This window comes from Balaenoptera acutorostrata, chromosome 4 (assembly GCF_949987535.1).
Source record: "Balaenoptera acutorostrata chromosome 4, mBalAcu1.1, whole genome shotgun sequence".
Classification (NCBI taxonomy): Eukaryota; Metazoa; Chordata; class Mammalia; order Artiodactyla; family Balaenopteridae; genus Balaenoptera; species Balaenoptera acutorostrata.
This window is the reverse complement of record NC_080067.1, coordinates 91,186,045-91,211,069: the sequence shown is the minus strand read 5'-3', so window position 1 is coordinate 91,211,069 and position 25,025 is coordinate 91,186,045. Positions and strand designations below refer to the sequence as shown.

General features: G+C 40.1%; 1 protein-coding gene across 2 annotated transcripts in view; it reads right to left on the bottom strand.

Annotated features, from left to right (window-relative positions):
* Positions 1-4,027: 4,027 nt before the first annotated feature.
* Positions 4,028-25,025, bottom strand: part of USF3 (upstream transcription factor family member 3) — a 49,940-nt gene continuing 28,942 nt past the window's right edge. For both annotated transcript variants that reach the window (XM_057545348.1, XM_057545349.1), the window contains exons 6-7: positions 18,730-18,826; positions 4,028-16,020 (exon numbers count right to left, since the gene is read on the bottom strand). In XM_057545348.1, coding sequence (XP_057401331.1) covers positions 9,578-16,020; positions 18,730-18,826 — 6,540 coding nt within the window. In that variant the 3' untranslated portion in view covers positions 4,028-9,577. The remainder of the gene's footprint in view (positions 16,021-18,729; positions 18,827-25,025) is intronic.

Here is a 25,025-nt window from a genome sequence, read left to right as displayed (position 1 = left end):
GTTGACTATATGTGTCTAATCTATTTCTGAATTTTCTGCTCCCTTCCATTGGTCTACTGTCCATCCTTGAGCCAATATCACACTGTTTTAATTATTGGAGCTTTATAGTAATTTTTTAAAAATTTTTATTGAGGTATAATTCACATATAACATTATATTGGTTTCAGGTGTACAACAGAATGATTTGATATTTGTATATATTGTGAAGCCATCATCACAATAAGTCTAGTTAACATCTGTTACCATATGTAATTACAAAAAAATTTTTTTCTTGTGCTGAGGATTTTTAAGATCTACCCTACTAGAGTAGTTTTGAAATCTGGTGGTTTAAGTCTTCTAACTTTGTTTGTAAGATGGTCTAGACTATTCTAGGACTTTCACATTTATATAATTATTATATTAAATACTATATAAATTGAAGAATCTGGTTGTCAATTTCCACCACCCCCCCCCCCCAAAAAAATAATCCCTGCAGTGATTTCAGTGGCAATTGCCACTGATCATCTTTGTCTTGATCCCAACTTGGGAGAAATTATTAAGTATGATATTAGCTGTAGTTTTGTTTACTGGGGTTTTTTGGGCAGAAATGCTTTATCAGATTGAGAATGCTCCCTTCTCTTCCTCTTTTGTTTAGAATTTTTACCATAAATGGATGCTGAATTTTATCAACTAAAAAGTTACCATATTTTTAAAATATGGTAATTGAGTTACCATATTTTTTAATTTTTTATTCTGTCAATACAATGAACTGCATAAATTGATTTTAAAATGTTTAAACAGCTTTGCATTCCTGAAATAAACCACATTTGGTCACGATGTAGTATTCTTTTCTTATATCACGAGATTTGATTTGCTGACATTTTGTTTAGAATTTTCAGGGAATTCCCTGGGGGTCCAGTGGTTAGGACTCCGCACTTTCACTGCTGTGGGCCCGGGTTCCACCCCTGGTTGGGAACTCTGGCCCGCAAGCCATGCTGCAGCCAGAAAAAAAAAAAAGAATTTTCACGACTATGTTTATTAGGGATATTGGGCTATAATTTTCTTCTACTATAATGTTGTGATAGATTTGGTATCAAGGTTACATTAACTTCTTAAAACAGGTTTGGAAATGCTCCCTCTTCCTCATGAGTTTGGGCAGATTGGTATCACTTCTCCCTTTAACATTTAGAGGAATTCCCCACTAAGATCTCTTGGGCTTGAGGGTTTTTTGTGGGAAGACCTTTAAAAACATCAAAACAGCTATTGAGATATAATTCACATACCATAGAATTCCCTCATTTGAAGTGTACAATTCAGCAGTTTTTAGTGTATTCACAGAGTTGTACAGCCATCACCACAATCAATTTTAGAACATTTTCATCATCCCCCGTCAAAAACCCCACAAATACTATCAGCCACCTCTCACTTTCGCCCGAACTCCCCAACCCTAGGCAACCACAAATCCACTTTCTGTTTCTTTAGATTTGCCTATTCTGAACATTTCATAGAAATGGAGTTATATAATACATAGTAGGAAGGTTTTTAATTATAGATTCAATCTGGCTAACAGGTATAGAGGTATAAAGATTTTCTATTTCTTCTTGTGTTTCTTTTGATAAATCATATTTTTCAAGAATTTTGTCCGTTTCATCTCACTTGTCAATAATATTGGCATAATGTTGTAAGTGATCTTTTTATGATTTTAATTTTTGTATGATCTTTTGTGAAGTCCCCTTTTCTATTCATTTTATTGGTAATTTATATTTTCTTTTTTTCCCTGATCAGTCTTTCTTAGGAGCTCTTTTGTTTGCTTTATAATCTTCTCCAAAAATCAACTTTTGGGTTTGCTGATTTTCTCTATCATATGTCTGCCTTTTCTTCTGCTTATTGGTCACATTTTTCTGGACATTGTATATATTTCCTGGATATTGTACATAAACGAACAGCAAAGATCGAAGTTGTGTTATTTTTCACAAGAAGGGAATCACACTTTTCCTCTGTTAGACAGAGAGTTGAGCTGTGTGAGAATGGGGATGAAGCTGTAGTTAGAGGCAGTTCTCTTCTGGTTTTCAATGTCTTGAAGGTGAGACTGCTTCATCTAGCAGGAATTTGTCTCCTAAGCTTCATAAAACTGTGGGAGCTTTCACTCTGCCTTTTCAACCCATACTCATCCAATGTCCCCAGGGGATAAAAAGAAAGGCCAGACATCTCACCTCACCTAGGGAGGCCTTTTCTCTGTTTTGTTCAGATCTATTTATATAGTCAGAGGAATTTTGTCCTCTTATATTGATGGGTTTTAGTATCTTTTTAAACATAATTTTCTAATTTATTCTTTGTTCTAGCGGTGCAGTGGGATTGATAACATGCCACTAGCTATTACATTCTATCCAAAAGTGAAAATTCCCTGGATAGCTTTTTAAAGAGATGTAAGTTACTAAAATCACTTTCCTTCAAACATCTAACTAAACTGGAAAGCTAACAAAACGTTAAATGTATGGCTGTTATAACTTGCACATTAATTTTAGGGATATTGAATCTATGAACAGTGGTTGCACTATTATAGGTTGTATGCACTTTACAGAATATTAGGGTTCCTTATATAACCAAAATATATGATACATCTATGACCTCTGTATGAGAGGCAGTGGGCAATAGCAGAAAGAACACTAAACCCTTGATAGTCAGAATACTGAGCTTTAACCTGAACTCGCAAAAAGCTAGACCAGGAAAATATAGTGAGCACTAATTTCTTGGAGAACATGTGAAATAAATGCTCTCTAAGGTCCTCATTTTACCTGTTTTAATATTAGGACACGTTTTACTCATTCATAAGACCAAAATGTCAGGTGTTAGTGAGATGAACACCTGAGCATCTGCTCTCAGATTCAATAGAACCTACCAATGTTTTGGGGTTTTCTTTTGTATAAATTTATTTATTTATTTTTGGCTGCATTGGGTCTTCGTTGCTGTGTGCAGGCTTTCTCTAGTTGCGGCGAGCGGGGGCTACACTTCGTCGCGGTGCGCAGGCTTCTCATTATAGTGGCTTCTCTTGTTGCAGAGCACGGGCTCTAGGCGCACGGTCTTCAGTAGTTACAGCACATGGGCTCGGTAGTTGTGGCTCGCAGGCTCTAGAGCGCAGGCTCAGTAGTTGTGGTGCACAGGCTTAGTTGCTCTGCAGCATGTGGGATCTTCCCGGACCAGGACTTGAACCTGTGTCCCCTGCATTGGCAGGCGGATTCTTAACCACTGTGCCACCAGGGAAGTCCCCTACCAGTGTTTTTAAAGTACCTCTCTTGATACCTTCTCCCTCCCTCCTTTCCTAAGAAGTATCCATTATCCTGAATTTTGGGTTTCTCGTCTCCTCAATTTATAATTTTTGTTGTTTGTTGTTTGTTTTTTGGCCACACCATGCGGCTTGTGGGATCTTAGTTCTCTGACCAGGGATCAAACCTAGGCCCTCAGCAGTGAAAGTGCAGAGTCTTAACCACTGGACTGCTGGGGAATTTCCTCTCAATTTGTAATTTTTCCCACATCTGTAGGCTATCCCCAAAGAATAAATTGTTTGATTTAAAGGCATTTAAACTTTACATAGCTTTATACTGCAAAAGATCCTCGGCAACCTATTTTTTCCCCTCAAACTTCATGCTTGTGAGATGTGACAAGTTGATGTGGGTAGTTGTAATTAAAGACCTAATTCTTGTCCCAAAGTTTTGTGCTTCAGTTTCCGCCACTACAAACACACAAGGAGGAGAGTTTAAATTGAATCATCTATCAATTCTCTCCAGATCTGAAATTCTAATTCTACTTTTTACAATAAATATAGAGGTGTACAGTTTACTCCAAAAATATAGCACTGATCATAATTATGATTTATCTGAGGTTGACTCATTGATCAGAAACACAACCCCATGGGAAATGTGTCATGGTATCATTTTCAGACATTTTGACAAAATTTAAAGATTACCTGAACATGAATCTTCAGTATGTAAGACAAATCATTTTAATACCAGGTTTGAAGCAGCACAGGCAATGATGAGAAAAGGCAGAATTCACAATGCAAAAATGCAAAGTTTATTTTCTTAAATAAAATACTATATTCATATCTATACAAATAATTATTACAACCATTAAAATGTTACATTTACCAATAAAAATTTCAAAACTTTAAACAAGAGCATGGTTCAGAATATTCACACCCTAATACAATGCATTTGTAAAAAGATGTCAAAATAAACAGGACCTATTCTTATTTACAGCTGTAGGACAATCCTGACCATATTATACATATCTGCTCTGGATTCTATTACAAAACAAATTAGTTCCCATTAGAATTATAAACCAGGTAATTTACAGTAATAGGACACAGTGCACAGCAGACATTGCTGGCGTGAGAATAGTTACAAATATTACATACACTACTGAAAGCACTACAGTTAGATTTTTTCTGGTGACTGCCCTACAGTAAGCTTCTCACCCAGTGTATCTATAAATAATTTGTGAAGGTAACTATGTTCTCAGATTTTTCCACCCACTTTTACTGAAATGAATATATATGTGTATATATGGATATATATATATATATATATATATATATATATATATATATATATATATATATATATATCCTGTTGAAAGTGGAAGCAAATCTTTTCTTCACAGTAACACAACTGCAGCATTTTAAGCAACACTGTCTGGTCCCTTTCTTCTTGGAAGATCAACAGTTCAACTCCCCCTAAAAGTTACCAATATAGTCATGTCCAGTGCCTCACAGATGAAAAACGGTTTTAAGACTTAGGGGATGGAGGAACAGAGGTCCAGAAAAGTGAAGAGGGGACTGACATGGAGTAAACCTTAAGTTCCTATGACATAGTATGGTGTATAGCTGTACACACAACTGAGGGGGAAAAATTAATGATCACCTTTTCAAAAAAGTGTTAACAAATGCAGAGTTGTCTTCCATGTCTCATGAGATCCCTAGTGACAGATTATGCGGTCATCCAAAATAACACCAATTTGGACACTATCCCCAGTATTTTCAACCCAGGTTGGCTCATGTTTATGAAGCATCTGAACACAGGCATGCGCCAGAAAATGATTACAGTTGACAGGGTTTGTGCAAATCTAGAGAGAAGGATGTTGAATGGCCACCACATACAAGCTCTGAGTTTAAAAGGAGTCTTGCATCTAACTAGTAAGTTTTTTACAAGATCGGCTTTAAAGATGGCTCAGAGAATGATAAGGCAACAGTGAGAAACATCAGCTGTACTTGTCGTCTAGGTGTTTGATTACACAGCAAGTACCATCCCGGCTGGCCCTTTGCTGTAACAGAGGAGTGAGTGAGCAGTATATTCCAATGGCTGGTCCTAGGACCAGAGGCACAGTTGCAGGTAAAGTGCAGTCTCAGGGTAGCGGCATGCGGGCACAGCTAGAAGCTGTGTGTCCAAGAAGGTCCTCAACACTTCTTCCCAGAACACCTGGATTGCCTCAATCTGAACCTGATGTCCCCCACAGACTCTAGTAGAAACACTCTTAGGCTCACACAGGAAGTGTAGAATGCAGGGAGAATATTGTTAAGTAAAAAAAGGACCCTTTTCTGTTGAACTCTGGAGGAAGGAGAAATGGTATCCTTCAGCCAAAAAGGTATCGGAGAAGAAACTAATTTCTGGCCATTACTTTGCATAAAGGTATCATAAAATCATCGCTTATTATTATTGCCCTCTGGAAGTACACAGCCATAGGTCATTATCTCTAGGCAAAGGTAGATTTGAGAGACAACAGAATTAGAACAACGACTTCCAGGTTCCTAAGGATATCAACCCAAAGCCGTCTGATTTTGGTACCACCTTTGCCCTTTCTTTACTCCTCCATGGGGGAAAAAAAAAAAACTCTCCCAAACAAGGGACAGAACTATACGGCACATTAAACATTTTCAATCGGTCGTGAACTACTTTTGTTTCGAGAAATTCTCGTTGCCCCTTAATAGGAGATATAATGGTTTCCAAAGGCAGGCATTTGGGAATCACTGATTTGGAATTATGAGGCCCTATCACACACCAATCCAACAGACTCTGGACCCAATAAATGTTTCAAGGCAGAGGAGTAATCGTCCTTCTAAGGAAATGACCAGATTCCCTGCCACCTGTTTGACATGGAGCAGACGGAAGAAAATAAGAGCCTAAGTACTTATGTATCAAAGGAAGGATAAAGCTAAGAAGATGCATATTAGTGATTCTTTACCCTTTCTCAAATTTTAAAAACTTCACTCCCATTAAAATGTATTTCTGCATTTTTTTGGAGTATAAATCTTAGCCTCTCCATGAAATGGCCAATGTTAGAAGGCAAGAGCAAGGCAAATGAATTATCTTTAAAATGTTTAAATCATTTTGTATATTAAGAAGCCTGATTTTTAAAAGTTGATCCTCATTGCAGTTCACCCTGATATGTGACTGAAAATCACTGAAAAAGAATATTCCTTCCTCGTTCTTCTCCTCCCAAAGTTCTGATACATTACATTTTATAAAGAATGATCCCTCTGGAATTTGCACTCCTTACTTAGAAAAAGGGTGCTATCTCTGGTACACCCCAAAGGTCTTAAAATAAAAATAAAAATAAACTTCCTGCAGCAGTATAAAACATCCCAAAACAACCTGTATGTACCAAAAAAAAAAAAAAAAGAAATGACATCAAAGTTGATTTCTTTTATCCATGATTGACACATTAGAAGTTTTTACATGACGAGAAATCTGAAAATTTTCACCTCATCAGAAGTTGCTGTGTAAAATGTTTACAGGAGTCAACCGCTTTCTGAAACTGATTCTATGTGATCAATAACACTACAAGAGAGAGAAATGATTTAATCAATGACTCTCACTTATGACTCATGCATAAGTTAGTGTATTTCTAGAAATTACAAATTTATCTGTGGAAATGGTTTTACATTCTATAGACATATATTAGTAAGCCATGAATAACATTAAATTTACTATAACAAAAATTGACTATGTTCTCTGCCATTCCTTTGCCAAAAATTATATCCAGAGCTTGTTAGATATTAAATAATAAATTTCCTCCCCCAGATCAGGTAGCTCTAATTATCAAATACTTAATACTGCTGGTAAATCTTATATACTCGTGCTTATAAATCAAGTAAGATTACTGTGCTCTGAACACTTTCAGAATTGAGTTTGTGCATAAAATGATCTCTTACATACATACATGTCTGTAAGATAGAGCTACATTTAAGCAGGAGCCAAATTATTTGCAGATGGTCATATCTTTCCTCCAATGGTCAAATAAGCCTTACTTAGGGGGTAGAGACTCTTTCGGGATCAAAGTGTTATATTCCTGGAATGAAAGCTCTGAGGAATGTAAATGCTATCTCTGAACAGAGCTGAGCAGAAAAATACAATCAAGGCAACAGAGAAATATCTGCAAGTACCAGGCTTGGGGCCTTTCCACTGAATGTTCAAATTGAGCTTCTTCTTAGCCTGTTACCTTAGTTCCAATTCTAACAGTCCCCAGTTCTTCAGAACTCAATAGCCACTGTGTGTGTGTTGGCGGGTGCAAGAGGAGGAGCGGGGGACAGAGAGAGAAAGACAAGGTGAGAAAGAGAGAGGGAGGGAGAATGAATAGCTGAACACATTGAAACCAATCCTTGAAATTAGCAGACTGGACCTTTCAAGTACAAAGAAAAACTTGAAAGTTAAAGCTTAAAACTCAGGGGTTTTTTTAAGTTATAAACCTCACATATTTTTTCTCAATTAACTACTGTGTTTATCTGCTGTCTTAAGTAACTTATTCATGATGCTCTCCTATTCCTCCCCACGAGCGTTTTGAAGGGAGAAAAGACAAACAATTTTCTTATTTTTTTTGCCCCCAGGAGGCTGCCTCAGCTGGCAGCAGGAAGAGACAGGAAAATTTGGTGAGAACAGTTGAAGAGGCACAGATGACCCTTTTGCTGAGTCTTTAATAGAGGTATTCACTGTTGTTAACTGCTCTAACCAAGCCTTAGGAGGCTTTTTTTTAAGGAAAAAAAACACAAAATTCTGGTCCGTGGGTTCACTTTGCTAACAGAGTAGACAGAACAGTTTATATCTCCCACTCCATCCCATTTTTGGCAGACTATAACAACAACAAAAATTAATGGGCTTGAGAATGTGAGTACATATAATTGTTTTCTTAATTTTTAATTAAATTTTCAAAATTCAATACATGAATTTTGAATATATTTTTAAAATTCATTATTAACTTCAGTGGGGCTTTTAAAAAACGCTACATCAAGTTCTTCTACACTTCAGCAGGTCTCAGGTCCCAATTCCTCATTTTCAGATGGCAGGCCTATTTTTAAAGAGCCAGTTTATACTTTAAAATCTATGTCCGAGTACACACACACTCACACACATGGACATATACAAAGACAATTTTTTGAAGCACCATTTCACATCTACCATCAGGAAAAATAATGAACAAATTCATCTTCTCATTGTAATTCTATTATGAAGGGTAATAATGCAATATACAATGCCATATTTTAAATATAAATATCAGTAATGAAAATACTGACAGAGCTTAAGACTCTGTTCAGAAATATTTTAAAAGTAAGGCTCAAATAACTGTGTAGATTCCAAACACGCTAGTTACTGATCAGTCCCTAATGATTTAACAAATGTAAAAGAACTTATTTCAAGATCAAATAAATAGAAGAGAATTCTACAACAAAACTCAATGAATGAAACAATCTTTAACTGAACACATGCAAAACTCCACAATACAACTGCTTTTATCCTTATGGCCTGATGCAAAATGCAAGTACAAAATGGAGAACATCTATGTACTTTGCTTTTTAGCTTTCCACTTTTAAGGCTACTTGTTTAAGGAAGACCTTTGCTTTACAGGATCTTGGCACATTAAAGGATAACATGGCTCCCTAATTTGGAGAACTAGACATAACATTCAGATAATTTATGAATTGTTGTAATTAAGAAAGAAGCCTCTACCTAAACCAAACCTTGGGAATAAAGGTTGATTAAACAACTCATTTATTTGCTAACTGCTTGACTTGAATCATGGACATTCATTCTACATTAATCCAATACCTGCCATGGGTAAGAAACTGTTCTAGATGCTGACACTGGCCAGTACTTGGTTATGAGCCATTGTGTTATATCGAACTGTCTGTATTCTTGGAAAGCAACTCAACCAGTTCAACTATCTATTTTACAAATTATCAACAATCAAGTTTAAAATCTAGGTTCCTTCCTACCACCCAGGACACACCAAGATGATCTCCCTCAACTTCCAGCCGATTAATATCTAGGGAATGTCAGATTACAGATCAAACTTGAAAATGTAAATCTGCTTGGAAAATTTAAAAAGTACACCATGTGGTTAAAAATGAAAGATAATTTGTTTTCGACGACCCAGTATTTGCCTCATCTCTGACACGGCTTCCCTACATTCAGAAGATAACTGACAATTGATTATACAAACACAAGGAGATACACTCATGCAATCTCTCTCTTCCTGTGCACATGTGTGAATACACACACAAATACATTTGTAATCTCACCCGTTACATTTATGTTTAGTCAGTCAGTATTTAAACAGCTGAACTGCAATCATGACCTAAAATATGGCTTATGTTGTGGGCAGGTCTGTTTGAGGACTGCTTGGAAGAGTCCGAGGCAGAGGAGTTTGCTATCGTAAGCAAAGGTGACATTGCTGAGCCGTCAGGGAGAGCTGTAGCTATTTCTGGAAACAAAGATGTCATATTAAAATTGGATAAGTGAGAGTTGGTCATGTGCATTGGGGGCATATCAGGGAGAAGAGGAAAACTTGGTTGAGCAAAACCAACAGGTCTAGGAGGAGATAAAATTGATCCAAATCGGTTATTCAAACTTCCACTGTTTACCTTCTCTGTGCTAGGATTCGAGAACATTTGATTAGAAAAATAGGGGATTGAAATATCATTGGACAGTGTAGGATGAGCAGGAGAGTATGGGGGATAGAAGGAGGGGAGAGTATTTTGGGGATCTACAGGGATGAGGGCTGGAGTTCGAGTGGCACTAGGCTGAGTAACCTGTGGAATGAAAGAAGTATTAGCATTTATTGGTGGATTCATGCCACCCTCAGGAATAAACGGAAAACCAAAATTTTGTGATAGTGTATGCTGGTCAGGCGCTGAATTATCATTAGGTACTTGTGGGCCATCAGGCATGAAACGAACAATACTTCCTCTCTTTTCTGTAGTGGGTTGTTGGCGTCCGAGAATCATACTGCCACTAGTAGACAGAGGAAGATGGGGAAGACTTGGATCAAAGACATTACTGTGTCTTTGGTTTCCAGAGCGATTCCTTTCAGGCTGACGAATTTTGGAACCGCTGCTGTCTTGCAAGGGATGCCTTGATCGCTGGGGAACTGAAGAACTAGTTTGACGTACAGGAGGCCCTTGGTCAGCATTTCCGTGAGACACAGACGGATGCGGCAAACCTGGCCTTGCAACCCCATGCATGTTGGTTGTGACTGGAGGGTTCATGTGGCCCTTGGTCCCGTGACTGTCAGTAATCCTCATGGGATTGGACTTCTGTACAGAAACGTTGGGACTTGTGTTTCGACCTTGAATATCTCCTGAGGAAGAAGAACTCGAAAATGGAATATTCAAAGTGCTGTTCCTGGTGTTAATTGCACCCAGGGACATGTCACAACTCTCCCTATTCTGACCCTCACTCTCTCTTCTAATATGGACACTTTCATGAGTTGGGGGACAATTATATTCGATTGCAGAGGAGGGCCCACACTGTGTAGTCCTCTGATGCTCTGGGAGTGATCTCTGGCTCCCAATGACCTGATCACCCAGGTGAGGGGCAAGTAAACTCTGCATGAAACTTTGGTGACATGTATTTTCACCGTCCCTTGGTGGGACAGCATTTCCTGTTGGGATGGTCTGAACTGGTGGGTAAGGTAATCTCTTTTGGCGGTCAATTGGTGGTGGACCAGGGTTTTGACTAATTCGAAAAGCCTGGGACTGCATACTCCTCAAGGATGACACAGGGTTACCTATTTCATTATTTCTTGAAGACTGTACTTCAAAATTACTCTGGGGCTGCTGACTGGCTCCGCTTGGCTTAAATGTCTGACAGTCAGAAAGGCGGATATCTGAGGTAACAGTATGGTCCACACGACCCTGCATATTATGAATGGCCAAACTCTTATTTCTGGGAACATCAAGGTAGCTTCTCATTTCAAGCTGATCTGAAATTCTGGAACCCTGAATCGATATACCCATTCTCTGCTCTGAATTAGAAGATGTCTTTCCAATGAGTGCCTCCGCAGAGTAACTTGAAACTCTATTTCTCTCTGGCCTGTGTGGAGTACAAGTCATGTCTGAAGGTCTCGTCACGATACTCGGTTGGGACACCATTTGCTGCTCTATGCCTCTTGACGTCAAAAGCCTCTGCATTGGATTATGCCCAGATACGTGTTCAGAAGAAACCCCCGCACCTTGCTGCCGGCTTCCCACCTCCTGCTGGTGCATGATGTCTTGACTGAGATGGTTCTGCGGATGGTTATGGTGACTCCGGCTTGTGGAAGGGTTTTCACGACTCTTCTCTGGCTGGGAGCTTCCAAAGTGTTGCTGCATCTGTTGCTGCATCTGCTGATGGTGGGGGTGTGGCTGACCGCTCTTGGGTCGGGATTGGTCAGTTCCATGGTGCTTGGGTTGTAAAGAAAGCTGAGAGGCCTGAGTGCCCTGAACAAGAGTCCTCTTTTTCTGCATCTGAACTTCCTGTTGCAGGGTTCTCTGTTGGTGGACGTGGGGCTGAGAGTGGACAGAGCTCTCCGCGTGAGGTACGTGATGCTGCAGTTGATATAAGTGATGCCTCTCTCTTAACTGCCCTGCTTGCTGCTGCTGCTGCTTTAAGTAGAGATGGTTACTATGCAGGTGAGGCACCCCTTGAGCCGGAACATGCTGCTGCAGGGCCTGCAGATGTTGGCTGGCCTGCGTTTGCTGCTGCTCAGCCACAGAAGGCTGCGAATTGCACTGAACCTCAGTTTGCCTCAACGCAGGGGCCACAAAGTTGTTACCAGGTGGAAATAATCGCGTAAGGCCGTCTCCATGTGCTGGGTTGCTAATAGGCACAGCTGAGTTTGAAGAGTTGGGAGGGATCTGACTAACCATCATTTGAGTTTGATCGGAAATGCTGTCTGGAGTTCGGCTCATCAGGGACAGACCTTCAAGCCGGAGGGGAGCCGGCTGACAGTGCTTTTGACGTTTAGCTGAAGACAGTAAGAGGTCATCTTGGACAGCACGCTTAGCAGAGTTTTTACGGCTTTCATGACTTGGCTTTAAGAGTGGCTCTTGAATCTGTGGATTTGGTATGGTACCAGCCATAGTATTTAGCTGTTCTTGGGAGTATTCGGTCATCAGAGATGGTCCAGGAGGCTGACTGCCATAGGAGCTAGACGAAACCGTCAGATTAACTGTTGCAGGAACAGCTGTTTGCTCTGAAGTTTGGGATAAACCAGCGCAGCTGACCAGAGGATGGCTGATGCTGCTCTGATGGATAAGATTATTCACACTTAAACTGGTGATGCTTGGTGGCTGAGAAGTCGAAACCTGTAAAGAGGCATTTGATGTTTTCATTCCTATGGAGCAACTTGGCTTTTCAAGGGGCCGACCCACAGTTGCTTCAATTGAATCCTGAGAATTAAATTCATTTGGTGTTGCTTCTGCCTGTCCTGGGCCGTTCTCTTTAGATATCTGTGTTTTGAAAGGCTGGTCTCCCTCTAAAGAGGATGCTTCAGAAGGCTTTGAAGGAACTTCCCTTATACCAGCCTGGGTGCCAGCTCTTCCCTTCTCTAGGTTCTCCTGGTCAAAAATAGCTCTTGCTGCAAGAGCAACTATATCAGTTTGCTCTACAAAGGTACAGCTGTCACACGTATTGGTCGTTGCGTTGCCGGTGACATCCTCTCTAGTTGTTTCAGGAAGCATGGATGCAACTGAGAAACTACGACTACTGCCAGAGCTGGTTGACATGGGAGAGTCAGCCTGCCTACTGGTGAGCAAAGAACCATTAATAACCTCCTGATCAGGGATGCAGGAATGATGCTGTCCTGGATCTCTATCGTCACTGCTCATCAGTAATAGCTCCTGTTTGGGATGTAAATCAACACTTGAATGGACTATTTTAGAATTTTCTGAAGAAAAGTCAGGATGGTCCACCTGGACTGAAAGAGATGATTTCTGAGGGTCTTTTCCTTTAGCAAGACCAGATAGCAATGCAGTTAAACCCTGCCCCTTTAAGAGACCTGTGGTTTGCACTGTAGCTGATGAATCTTGCTCAGCCCTGCAAGGTTCAGCAATGACTTCTACCTCAGAAACACAGTCAGTACTTGCAGTGCTCGTGGCAGATGACAAATCGGAAACCTGAGAAACCAAAATGTGGGGATCATTCTCAGACGAAATCAACACGTTGGCTGAAGTGCAGGGTTTGGCGGCATCTGGCAATGCCACACTAGTTGGTGGCTTATCCTGAGATGTCTCTCGCTGGAAAACGGGGAGAGAATCTTTGGATTTTGCTGGGGCCATTGTAAAATGTTCACTTGTTACAGATTCTTGGGAGGATGAGCTAGACTCTTCTGCTGACTTAGATTTGGGTATAGACTCAGGTATCACTGATTCAGAATTCAGAACATCCAAAGAATGTGAGCCAGAAACACTTACACTATTTGCCTGGGACATAGTGACAGATGGTAACACACCAGGGAGTCTGTCCAGAAGTCCATCATTACACGATGGCTCTGTGGAGCCTTCGGAGCTGGGGCAGTCTAACTTACCCACATCTCTGGCTGGATTCAGGGTGCAGGCTGACTTATTAGTGGCTAAGTGTTTCTTGACGCTCGGCTTCTTATTCAGCCTTTTGGACTTCATGTTAGGCAAACAAGCTACAGTGTTCATTGAGGGAGTAGTCACTAGATTATACGTACTGGGTAGTGTGGCTGAATTCTCCGTTGTCATGGGAGATGCTACAGCTGTTGTTAATGAAACACAGTTAGCTGGGGTGGTTTGACTATTTGCAGCGGTTTGAGGATTGGCAGGCTGGCTAACAGACAGTTGTACACAGCTCTGCCCAGCCATCTGCGATATGCTTTGATTGAGGCTGGCCAAAGCGCCAAATGTATTCAGGGCAACATTGGTATTTGGATCTTCGCTGGTGGTGGGTTGAATAATTTGCATAGGGGTTTGACTTGTAGTTCCTGATGAAGACATCACGGGCTGCAAAGCAAAGAGCTGTCCATTTAAAGAAATGGTTTGAGGCTGCTGTTGGTTTGACATGGTTACAGAAAAAGTTTGTGTTGAATTAGATGCTGATAAAGATGAAGGTCTTGGTAATATGTGGACAAGGTGCTTTCCTCCAAAACTCTGCGGGGTCGAAACATTTTGCACTGAATTGTTAGACCCTATGATAGCACTGGCTCCATTGACAGGGAGTCGAACAGAGCCAGGAGGTGGAGCGGAGAGGAGTGGCAAAGGGTTCTGATTAGCTGCCTGTATGATTACTATCTGTTGGCCTACTGTTTGGTTGGGAACCTCTGCCCTCATCATTGTTGGGCATGGGGTCGTGCTGGGTGGCTGAAGAATGATAACGTTTTGATTAGCAGGAGCTGCGTTAACAGCCGACCCAACTGGCTGAGCCATCTGAATCACTTGCATTGCTGAATTCAGTGGAAGGATACTTTTTGGAGGCTGAGATTTAACTTGTGGCTGGGCAATCAGTGACTGCATAGGTAAAGATGGACAAGAAGGCAAGGTTACAACTACTTGCTCAACTGGCTGCCCAGCTGCTGGAGAGGAATTATTCAAGTTGACGCCTGTAGCCACGCATCTACTGTGGTTGGTCGTGGTGGGGTTAGTACCACACTCATTTAATACCGGGGTCACAGCAGAAGATGGTGTCTGGCTTAAGGGCTGAACAGTGTTCCCCGCCAGTTGCAAAGTAGTCCACGTCGTCTGCGTGTTTCCAGCTGAGGAAATTCGGGTAAGGCTATTAATGTTTTTCAAATCCGAAGCACTAACAGCTGAAGAAGGCAAAGAACAAGAAAGAGTCCAACCACTGTCCACAGGGTTTGCAGGAAGGGTGCTCACAGGGGTGGCGGTCTCCCCTCCTCCAGGGGCAGATGGGGCCCCCACCGCAGTAACCCTTGTCAAGTCTGCGCCCTTGCTAATGCTCGCTGGACAAGAATCACCTGCAGATCTTGGAGGCTGGGAGCAGACCGTCGTGGTAACGGAAACAACCAAGGTGGTTTGAAAATCACTTCTGCACTCCTGTATGCTCAGGCAGGACTTGCTTCCTTGGTGTCCTCTAGTGGCAGTTGCTGAGCAGCTGGAGGAGATGCTTGTGGCACAAGGGACTGTTTTCTTCAATAATTGGGGGCTCTCTTGCCCATTCTTATTTTCAGAAGAACTTTGATCCTTTAGACACGTGTGCAGGGAATGATGCTGGGGTGGTTCAGGCCCGACAGGGACACTGACCAGTGAGCCACTGCTGGCACCAAGCACACTCGACTCGCTTTCGGAGGTGGAAACCTCAAGAAGATTTTGAGCAGAAATGGTAGCAGGAAGACAAAGAGGAACAGGCTGGTTGGCAGCCAACGCAGAAACCGCGGTCTGATGCCATGGCTTGTTTTCAGAAGGGTAAACTCCAGAAATAGACACAGGAGTCACAAGATTGCACGTCCTCTGTACTGGCACCACATTGGCAGTTTGCTTTTGTAAATTATGACCAACGTTAAAGGTTATCCCCTGAACAGCTGTTCCCTGGCTATTTCCACCAGGCTGACTCCCGCTGGAATAAACAATGATATTCTTTTGAACCTGGTCACTGGGAATAACAACAGAGACCTTTGAGTTTTTAAGATTTCCTTTCCAGTGGATTGTGGGGTCGTCGTATAAACATATGTCATTTGCTTTTAGTAATTCAATGTATCGGCCATTTTCTTTTTGAATTTCTTCCAGTTGTTTACGTAGCTTTTTAATTTCTTCAGCTACAATATCAAAAACAAAAATGAAAAAATTACCCCTAAGTGTCAATATTTATAATAATTTAAGAAACAGCTGTATACTAAACTACTGAATTCTAATTTTAGCATTCTAAGTACCTCAATTGAGAATCTTCAGCTCTTTTCTAATATAAGTTCTTTCTTCTTTTTAGAATGGTATCTCAAATCTCTATCCTAATCCTTTGAAAAGTATGTATCTTTAAAGGTCAACAATTCAAAGGTCAAAAATTACTCATAATGTAGAAATCTCAAAATTCCAAAATTCAAGATAGGGCAGCAAGGAAAGACACACTGATATCACGGTAACATGCTAGGAAAATAACACTGAATATCAATATAATAGCATTTAAATGTTGCAATAACTAACATTACTTTATGGTGGTAACAGACAGTCTTTTTTTTTTTTTTTTTGGCCCCTCTGCACGACTTTCAGGATCTCAGTTCCCCAACCAGGGACTTAACCTGGGACCACGGCAGTGAAAGCCCAGAATACTAACCACTAGGCCACCAGGGAACTCCCAACAGTCTTTTTTATAAATGGCTTTAAACTGGTTTCTATTTTACCCTTTGAAACAACAGAGACCAAGCAGAATGTGTAAGAAGTAAGATGGGAGAGTGCTGAAGAAAGCACCAACAGTGAAACCTGCTTTTTCCTTGGTAGGGCCAATGTGTGTATGCTAGTGAGTAATGTAGATGCCCTACACTGTTTTAAAGGAGACAGCCTCAACCATGGATACTAAGGGTCAGCCTTGGCTGTTGGTATGTATGCTCTGGGACCCTATACATCCCCACCTGCCTTGCCACAGTAGGTGTTCTCCCCCATTCCCTCCACCAAAGGCAGCCGATCCTCAAGGCCAATACCTTATAAGGTAGCCTGAAGTAACAAGTTCTGTTCCAACAAGGAGGAGCTGAGACTATCAGATTGATTTTCTCAGCTATTTAAAGAAAGAGCCACAGAAGAAAGATGCCAATGTGCTATGGACATTAGAAATTAAAGGACAATTATCATGGACCAAATAATAAAGAAGACTGTTCTCACTTATTGTGCACTTACTATATGCCTGGCACTTTTCATTCCCTGTCTCATTTACTGATAATAACAATAATAACAACAACAACAACAGATAACATTTATCAAGCATTTGCTCTTGTGCTGCGCTTTACTCTAAGTGCTTTACCTGTGTTATCTCTTTTAATCCTCATAACAACCACGAGATGGGACAACCACCTTTGTCATCATCACTTTTAGCTGTAAGAAACAGGTTCAGAGTAGCTATATAATTTGCCTAAAGTCGACTAGATGGATGCTATGATTATCCTCATTTTAAGACAGGGAAACTGACACTTGGAGAGGTTAAGTAACTGGCCAAAGGTACTGAGTGAGCAAAGGAAGCCGAGACTCAAACCCAGGTGGGCCTGACTCCCAAGGCCACTGTTGTGGCCACTGTGCAAGACTGTCATGTGGGCAGTGAGTACGTGGAGGAAGCTGCTGGGAAGAGAAGCGAGAGCAGATACAAAAAAGAACCAAAGAAAGCATCATGACCACGATGACAACACGGTCGGACTTAAGGGGCCTCGGGTGCTGCCCCAACCCCTGGCCTGGCTGTTCAGCTCCTCCTGAACCGCCTGCAACTTGTATTTCTTCAAGTTTCCCTTTTCCCTAGGGTAACTCGATTGCCTCAGATGCTGGGCTGTGAAACCAGAGAAGCCCTCATTAGAAAAGTCTATCCATCACTCTACTATCCCTTTTGTGGGTGCCTCAAAATGCTTACCAAATATTGATTATGTATCTAATTGCCTGACAGCACCATAAAACAGGACCTGGACCATAAAAGAAAGCTGACTGAGGGGAGGGGTAAGTTGTCAGCTAACTGAAAGTAAACAAGAATTCAGAATGCCCACCTTCTGGATGTGCTTTCCAGCATCCTTCTCACTTCTTACAATAAACACAGCCCAGCATTGCTCCCACATCAGCAAATTCTGAGGTTTGTCTCCTTTTAAGGTGACCTACTGAGTTGTCACAGGAGATTCTCTCTGCTCTTGTCAGAGACATAAATAAAAGACAGTTCAAACTGGCCTACCACTCGGAGCTTTCTACTTGCCTGGGGTATTTTTCTTTTTAGCTGTTACAAGGAAACCTTCCAATGCAAATGGGAAAAGAGAACTCATCCGATAGCATAAAAAAGTCACCTCTAAAGATCAAATGTCATTAAATGACCAGGCAGTCTCATGCACACATTACATGCAGTATAAACAATTATGAACTGAATGTTTTGGCCTTCTGAGTTAACTCCTAGTTAAGTCCTGGCACAGGCATATCTTTATCTGTTTTAAGTTACACTGAGCAGGACTCCCGCTGCATCCTCTTATGGGATTCCCCTAGCTGGAAGATCCACCTGGAAGGAAGGAGATCCAGTATTATTTGCATCATGAGTTTAGCAAACGTGAAGTACAAGAAGAGTAAAAAATCAAAATTGTGTAACCTCTAACAAGGTTAGAGTTGCTCAAAGAAGGGGGAAAAAGAGGTCAACTAGGTTGAATGTATTTGCAACACTATTCTCACAGGCCCACCCAATGCATGATCTGAATGTGTTGGGGCAAAAAAGCCTTCTGTATCCTAATATAAGTTGCACTGTGACACAAAGGCCTGAACATTGAAAAAACAACAGAAAGTGAGAATCTTAAAATCTTTACCTTGTTCATTGTTTCCTCCGTTAAGCAGGAGTTCATCGTTTTGCCTTTTCAATTCTGTTATATACTTAAAGGCTTGGTCCAGGATCATATTCTTGCTCTGCCAAAGAAAATCAATCATTTAAAAGTTTCACTGAAGGGTAAGAATTTGCCAGAAGAAAGTGAAAGCTTTGGTTTTATCACATATATGTATGTGATACGTACCTTTTCAAAATTTAAAACTGCCACCATATTCAAAACTTCTACTGTTCCTCTTTCATTTAGTAAGTATTTATTGAGGCTCTGTTCTAGGCACTGGGGATGTAATAAACAAAAGGGACAAAGTTCCTGACCTTGAGGAATATTATTTATTTATGAGGAACTATTATATATTAATATCTATTTATATTTACAAATAAAATCAGGTGGTGATAAATATTATGAAGAAAAATCAAGTAGGGTACTTCACTCTCTGTTAATCTAGTCACCTCCCTTGCCCGGTCCAGGTTTGAGTTTAGATGCATCTTTATCTAGGAACTCTTCCCTGGGCCTCTCTGTTCTGGCACTCTATATTTCCTTGGCTAGACGGTAGGTATTATTCCCCTCTTACTATGATATTTACTGTGTGCTTTATTATTCCAGATCACAGAAGGGCATAATGGATGGGAGCACAGATTCCCCCACTTAGCATTTCTATAACTTGGGAAAGTTAGTCTTTCTAAACCTCAGTTTTTCATTTGTAAAATGGGGATAATAAAAGTACGTACCCTGAAGGATGTGATAAGGATTAAAGTCTTTAATATAGAGAGAGCATATAACACTCTGAGAACACAGTTAGTGGGGTATGGAAAGTGCTTAATAATTGTTAGCTTCTTGTAGCTACTGTGTGTCAGGTCCTACGTTAAGTACTTCAAATGCATTATTTCTTGGACTCTTTAGAAGAACTATATTGTTATTCCTTATTTGTTCAGCTTTACTGAGGTATAATTGACAAAATTGTAAGATATTAAAAAAATAATAGTAAAGTAGGGTAAGGAGGGGGCCAGAGAGATGGCAGAGGTTACTCTGTGCTGTGGACTGAATGTGTGTGTCCCCCTACAATTCATGTTGAAGCCCTAATCCCTGATGTGATGGTATTTGAAGGTGGGGCCTTTGGGAGGTAATTAGGTCATGAGGGTAGATCCCTCATGGATGAGATCACTGCCCTTAGAAGAAAAGACAGGAGAGAGGTGATCATTCTCTCTGTCATGTGAGGACACAACTAAGAAGAAAGCCCACATCAGGAACCGAACCCGCTGACACCTTGATCTTGGACTTCCAGCCTCCAGAACTGTGAGAAATACATTTCTGTTATTTAAGCCGCCCAGTCTATGGTAATTTTCTTATAGCAACCCAAACTGACCAAGACATTCTGCTACAATCTATTTCATATAGGGAGGTTGGGGAAGGCCTCTCTGTAAGGTGATATTTAAGCAAAAATCTGAAGGGAGTACAAGAAATCATGCCCTGTGGATATGTGGAGGAAGAAGGCTCAGGTATCAGGATCAGCAAGGACAAAGGTCCTCAGGCGGGGCTGAGTTTGGCATGTTGGAGGAATAGTAAGGAAGTGAGTGAGACTAGAGTCAAGTATATTGGGAACAGTGGGAGGAGAGAGGCCAGAGAGAGCCTTCAAGACCATGGAAAGATTTTAGATTTTAATGTTATTCTTTACTCTGTCAACCACAACTACAAACTATTCTAAATAGTAGGTTGAGATAACAATGTCACTTGATTGAGTTTTGGTGTCATGCTCCCAATATATTCCATTCCTAAGCTTTCTCAAAAAGATCGTATTTTATGTCAAAGTTCCTGTATTCTTTACTTAAATTTTTAAAATTGAAAATATAATATATGCATATGGCAAAAAAAAATGTAAATAATATGAAGAGATATATAATGAAAAGTACATTCTTTTTGACTTTAGCCCTCCAAACCCCTTTCCGTAGTCAACAACTGTAAGTTACTTATGTATCTTTCCAGAAATATTCTATGCCAATACATATATACATATATATGTATATGTATATATATATATATATATACACATATATAAATCTTTTTTTAAAAACCCAGATAGAAGAATACTATAAACAGTATGTTACATGGATGCAACTAGAGATTATCATACTAATTGAAGTAAGTCAAAAAGAGAAAGACAAATACCATATGATATCACTTATATGTGGAATCTAAAATACAGCACAAATGAACCTATCCACAAAACAGAGACAGACTCACAGACATAGAGATCAGACTTGTGGTTGCCAAGGGGGAGGCGGGGAGGGAGAGGGATGGACTGGGAGTTTGGGGTTGGTAGATGCAAACTATTACATTTAGAATGGATAAACAATAAGGTCCTACTGTACAGCACAGGGAACTATATCCAATCTCCTGGGATAAAACATAATGGAAAAGGATATTAAAAAAAAAAGAATGTATATATGTGTATAACTGAGTCACTTTGCTATACAGCAGAGATTGTCACAACATTGTAAGTCAACTGTACTTCAACAAAAAAAAATTTTAAGTATGTTACATTATTTTGTTTTAATTTTCAAAAATATATTTTGGGGACTTCCCTGGTGGTGCATGGTTAAGAATCCGCCTGCCAATGCAGAGAAATGTGTTCAATCCCTGGTCGAGGAAGATCCTACGTGCCGTGGAGCAACTAAGCCCGTGCGCCACAACTACTGAGCCTGCGCTCTAGAGTCCACGTGCTACAACTACTGAAGCCCGCATGCCTAGAGCCTGTGCTCCACAACAAGAGAAGCCACCGCAGTGAGAAGCCTGCGCACCACAACAAAGAGTAGCCCCCATTTGCCGCAACTAGAGCAAGCCCACGTGCAGCAACAAAGACCCAGTGCAGCCAAAATTAAAATTAATTAATTAATTTAAAAAATATATTTGTATATCTTGGATGGTATGGTCATTTTATGGATCTTCGAATCCTTGAGCATGGTATATCTTTCCATCTGTTTGTGTTATCTTTAATTTCCTTCATCAGTGTCTTATAATTTTCCAAGTACAGGTCTTTTACCTCCTTAGTTAGATTTATTCCTAGGTATTTTATTCTTTTTGATATGACTGTAAATGGGATTGTTTTCTTAATTTCCTTTTCAGATAGTTTGCTGTTAGTGTATAGAAACGTAACAGCTTTCTGTATATTAATTTGTATCCTGCAACTTTACTAAGTTCATTAATGAGTTCTAGTAGTTTCCTGGTGGCATCATTAGGATTTTCTATGAAGAGTACCATGTCATCTGCAAACAGTGACAGTTTTACTTCTTCCTTTCCAATTTGGATTCTTTCTATTTGCTTTTCTTATCTGATTTCTGTGGCTAGCACTTCCAGTACTATGAAGAGTAAAAGTGGCAAGAGTGGACATTCTTGTCTTGTTAGAGGAAATACTTTCAGCTTCTTACCATTGAATATGATAGTAGCTGTGGGCTGTCATATATGGCTTTATTATGCTGAGGTATGTTTTCTCTAAACCCACTTTGTTGAGAGTTTTTATCTTAAGTGGATGTTGAATTTTGTCAAAAGCTTTTTCTGCATCTATTGAGATGATTATATGATTTTTATTCTTCAATTTGTTAATATGGTGTAACACACTGATTGCTCTGCAGATAGTGAACCATCCTTGCATCCCAGGGATAAATCCTTCTTGACCATTGTTTATGATCCTTTTAATGTACTATTGAATTCAACTTGCTAACATTTTGTTGAGGATTTTTGCATCTATGTTCATCAGTGATACTGGCCTGTAATTTTTGTGCTCATGGATTGGAAGGACTAATATTGTTAAAATGAGCATACTACCCAAGGCAATCTACAGATTCAATGCAATCCCTATCAAAATACCAATGGCTTTTTTCACAGAACTAGAACAAATAATTTCAATATTTGTATGGAAACACAAAAGACCCCAAATAACCAGAACAATCTTGAAAAAGAAGAGCAAAGCTGGAGGTATCATGAGTGATTTCAAATTATACTACAAAGCTACAGTAATCAAAACAGTATGGTACTGGGACTCTCCTGGTGGTCCAGTGGTTAAGACTCCGTGCTTCCAATGCAGGGGATGTGGGTTTGATCCCTGGTCAGGGAACTAAGATCCCACATGCTGTGTGGCGCAGCAAAAAAAAACAAATAAACAAATAGTATGGTACTGTCATAAAAACAGACACATAGAGCAATGAAATAGAATAGACAGCCCAGAAATAAACCTATGCACTTATGGCCAATTAATCTATGACAAAGGAGGCAAGGATACTTTGGGGGAAAAGACAATCTCTTCATTAGGTGGTGCTGGGAAAACTGGACAGCTACATGTAAGAGAATGAAATTAAAACATTTTCTCAGACCAGACCATATACAAAAATAAACTCAAAATGGATTAAAGACCTAAATGTAAGACTGAAGACCATAAAACTCCTAGAAGAAAATATAGGCAGAACACTCTGACATAAATCGTAGCAATATTTTTTTGGATCTGTCTCCTCAGGCAAGGGAAACAATAGCAAAAATAAACAAAAGGGGGCTTCCCTGGTGGCGCAGTGGTTGAGAATCTGCCTGCCAATGCAGGGGACATGGGTTCGAGCCCTGGTCTGGGAAGATCCCACATGCCGCAGAGCAACTAGGCCCGTGAGCCACAATTGCTGAGCCTGCGCGTCTGGAGCCTGTGCTCCGCAACAAGAGAGGCCGCGATAGTGAGAGGCCCGCGCACCGCGATGAAGAGTGGCCCCCACTTGCTGCAACTAGAGAAAGCCCTCGCACAGAAACGAAGACCCAACACAGCCATAAATAAATAAATAAATAAAATTAAAAAAAATAAAAAATAAAAAAAAATAAACAAAAGGGACTACATCTAACAAAAACTAAGACAGTGTCCTTTCATAAAGCAAAAGTTGAGACAAAGGCAGAACCTGATAATGCCCTCCTACTGCACAGTGAATGAAACTATCAACAGAACAAAAAGGCTGCCTACTGAATGGGAGAAGATATTTGCAAATGATATATCCAATAAGGAGTTAATATCCAAATATACAAAGAACTCATACAACTAAATATCAAAAACCAAACAACCCAATTAAAAAATGGGCAGAGGATCTGAATAGACATTTTTCCAAAGAGGAAATGCAGATGGCCAACAGGCACATGAAAAGATGCTCAACATCATTATCAGGAGGGAAATGCAAATCAAAACTACAATGAGATATCACCTCCCACCTTTCAGAATGTCTGTTATCAAAAAGACAACAGGGATTTCCCTGGTAGTCCAGTGGGTTAAACTCCATGCTCCCAATGCAGGGGCCTGGGTTTGATCCCTGGTTGGGGAACTAGATCCCGCATGCATGCCACAACTAAGAGTATGCATGCCGCAACTAAAGATCACGCATGCCACAACGAAGATCCTGTGTGCCGCAACTAAGACCTGGAGCAACCAAATAAATAAATAAATAATTTAAAAAAACAGAAAAAAACAAACAAATAAAACCCAAAAACAACAAATAAGAAGTGTTCGTGAGGATGTGAAGAAAAGGGAAACTTCATGTCCTGTTGATGAAAATGTAAATTGGTGCAGTCACTATGGAAAACAGTATGGAGACTCCTCAAAAAATTAAACATAGAATGACCATACAATCAAGCAATTCCACTCCTGGATATTTATCCAAAGAAAACAAAAACACTAATTCCCAAAGATATATGCATCCCTATGTTCATTGCAGCATTATATACAATAGCCAAGATATGGAAACAACCTAAGTCCTCATCAATAGATGAATGGATAAATAAGATGTGATATGTGTGTGTATATATCTATATCTATGCTATACTTTCTAAAGGCTGTATTTATTTTGTTTACCAGTCTATTACTGATAAATACTTAAGCTATGAAAGAGGAATTTTGGTTTTTTATTCTTCAGCTTTTAAAAATGTTACAGTGAATGTTTAAGTTCTACCCAGTATTTACACTATTAAATATCTCCAGTACTTTATCCGATAGCTCTCTTCATGTAGGAGTCGGTGATTTAGGGTTTTGGTTCAGCAAGTTACAATTTTGGGTCCCTTAGGTTGGGTCCCATCAGAAATCCAGTATAACCCAGGAAACACTGTACTTTAGAGAAAGAAACTAAGATAGTGTCCTTTCTTAAAGCAAATGTCGAGACAAAGGCAGAACCTGATAATGCCCACCTACTGCTTCTCTACTGCAGATGGGGGTGGGGACATGCGGCAATAGTTAAGAAAATCTAAATCTATTCAGCTTCTGGAGACCAAAT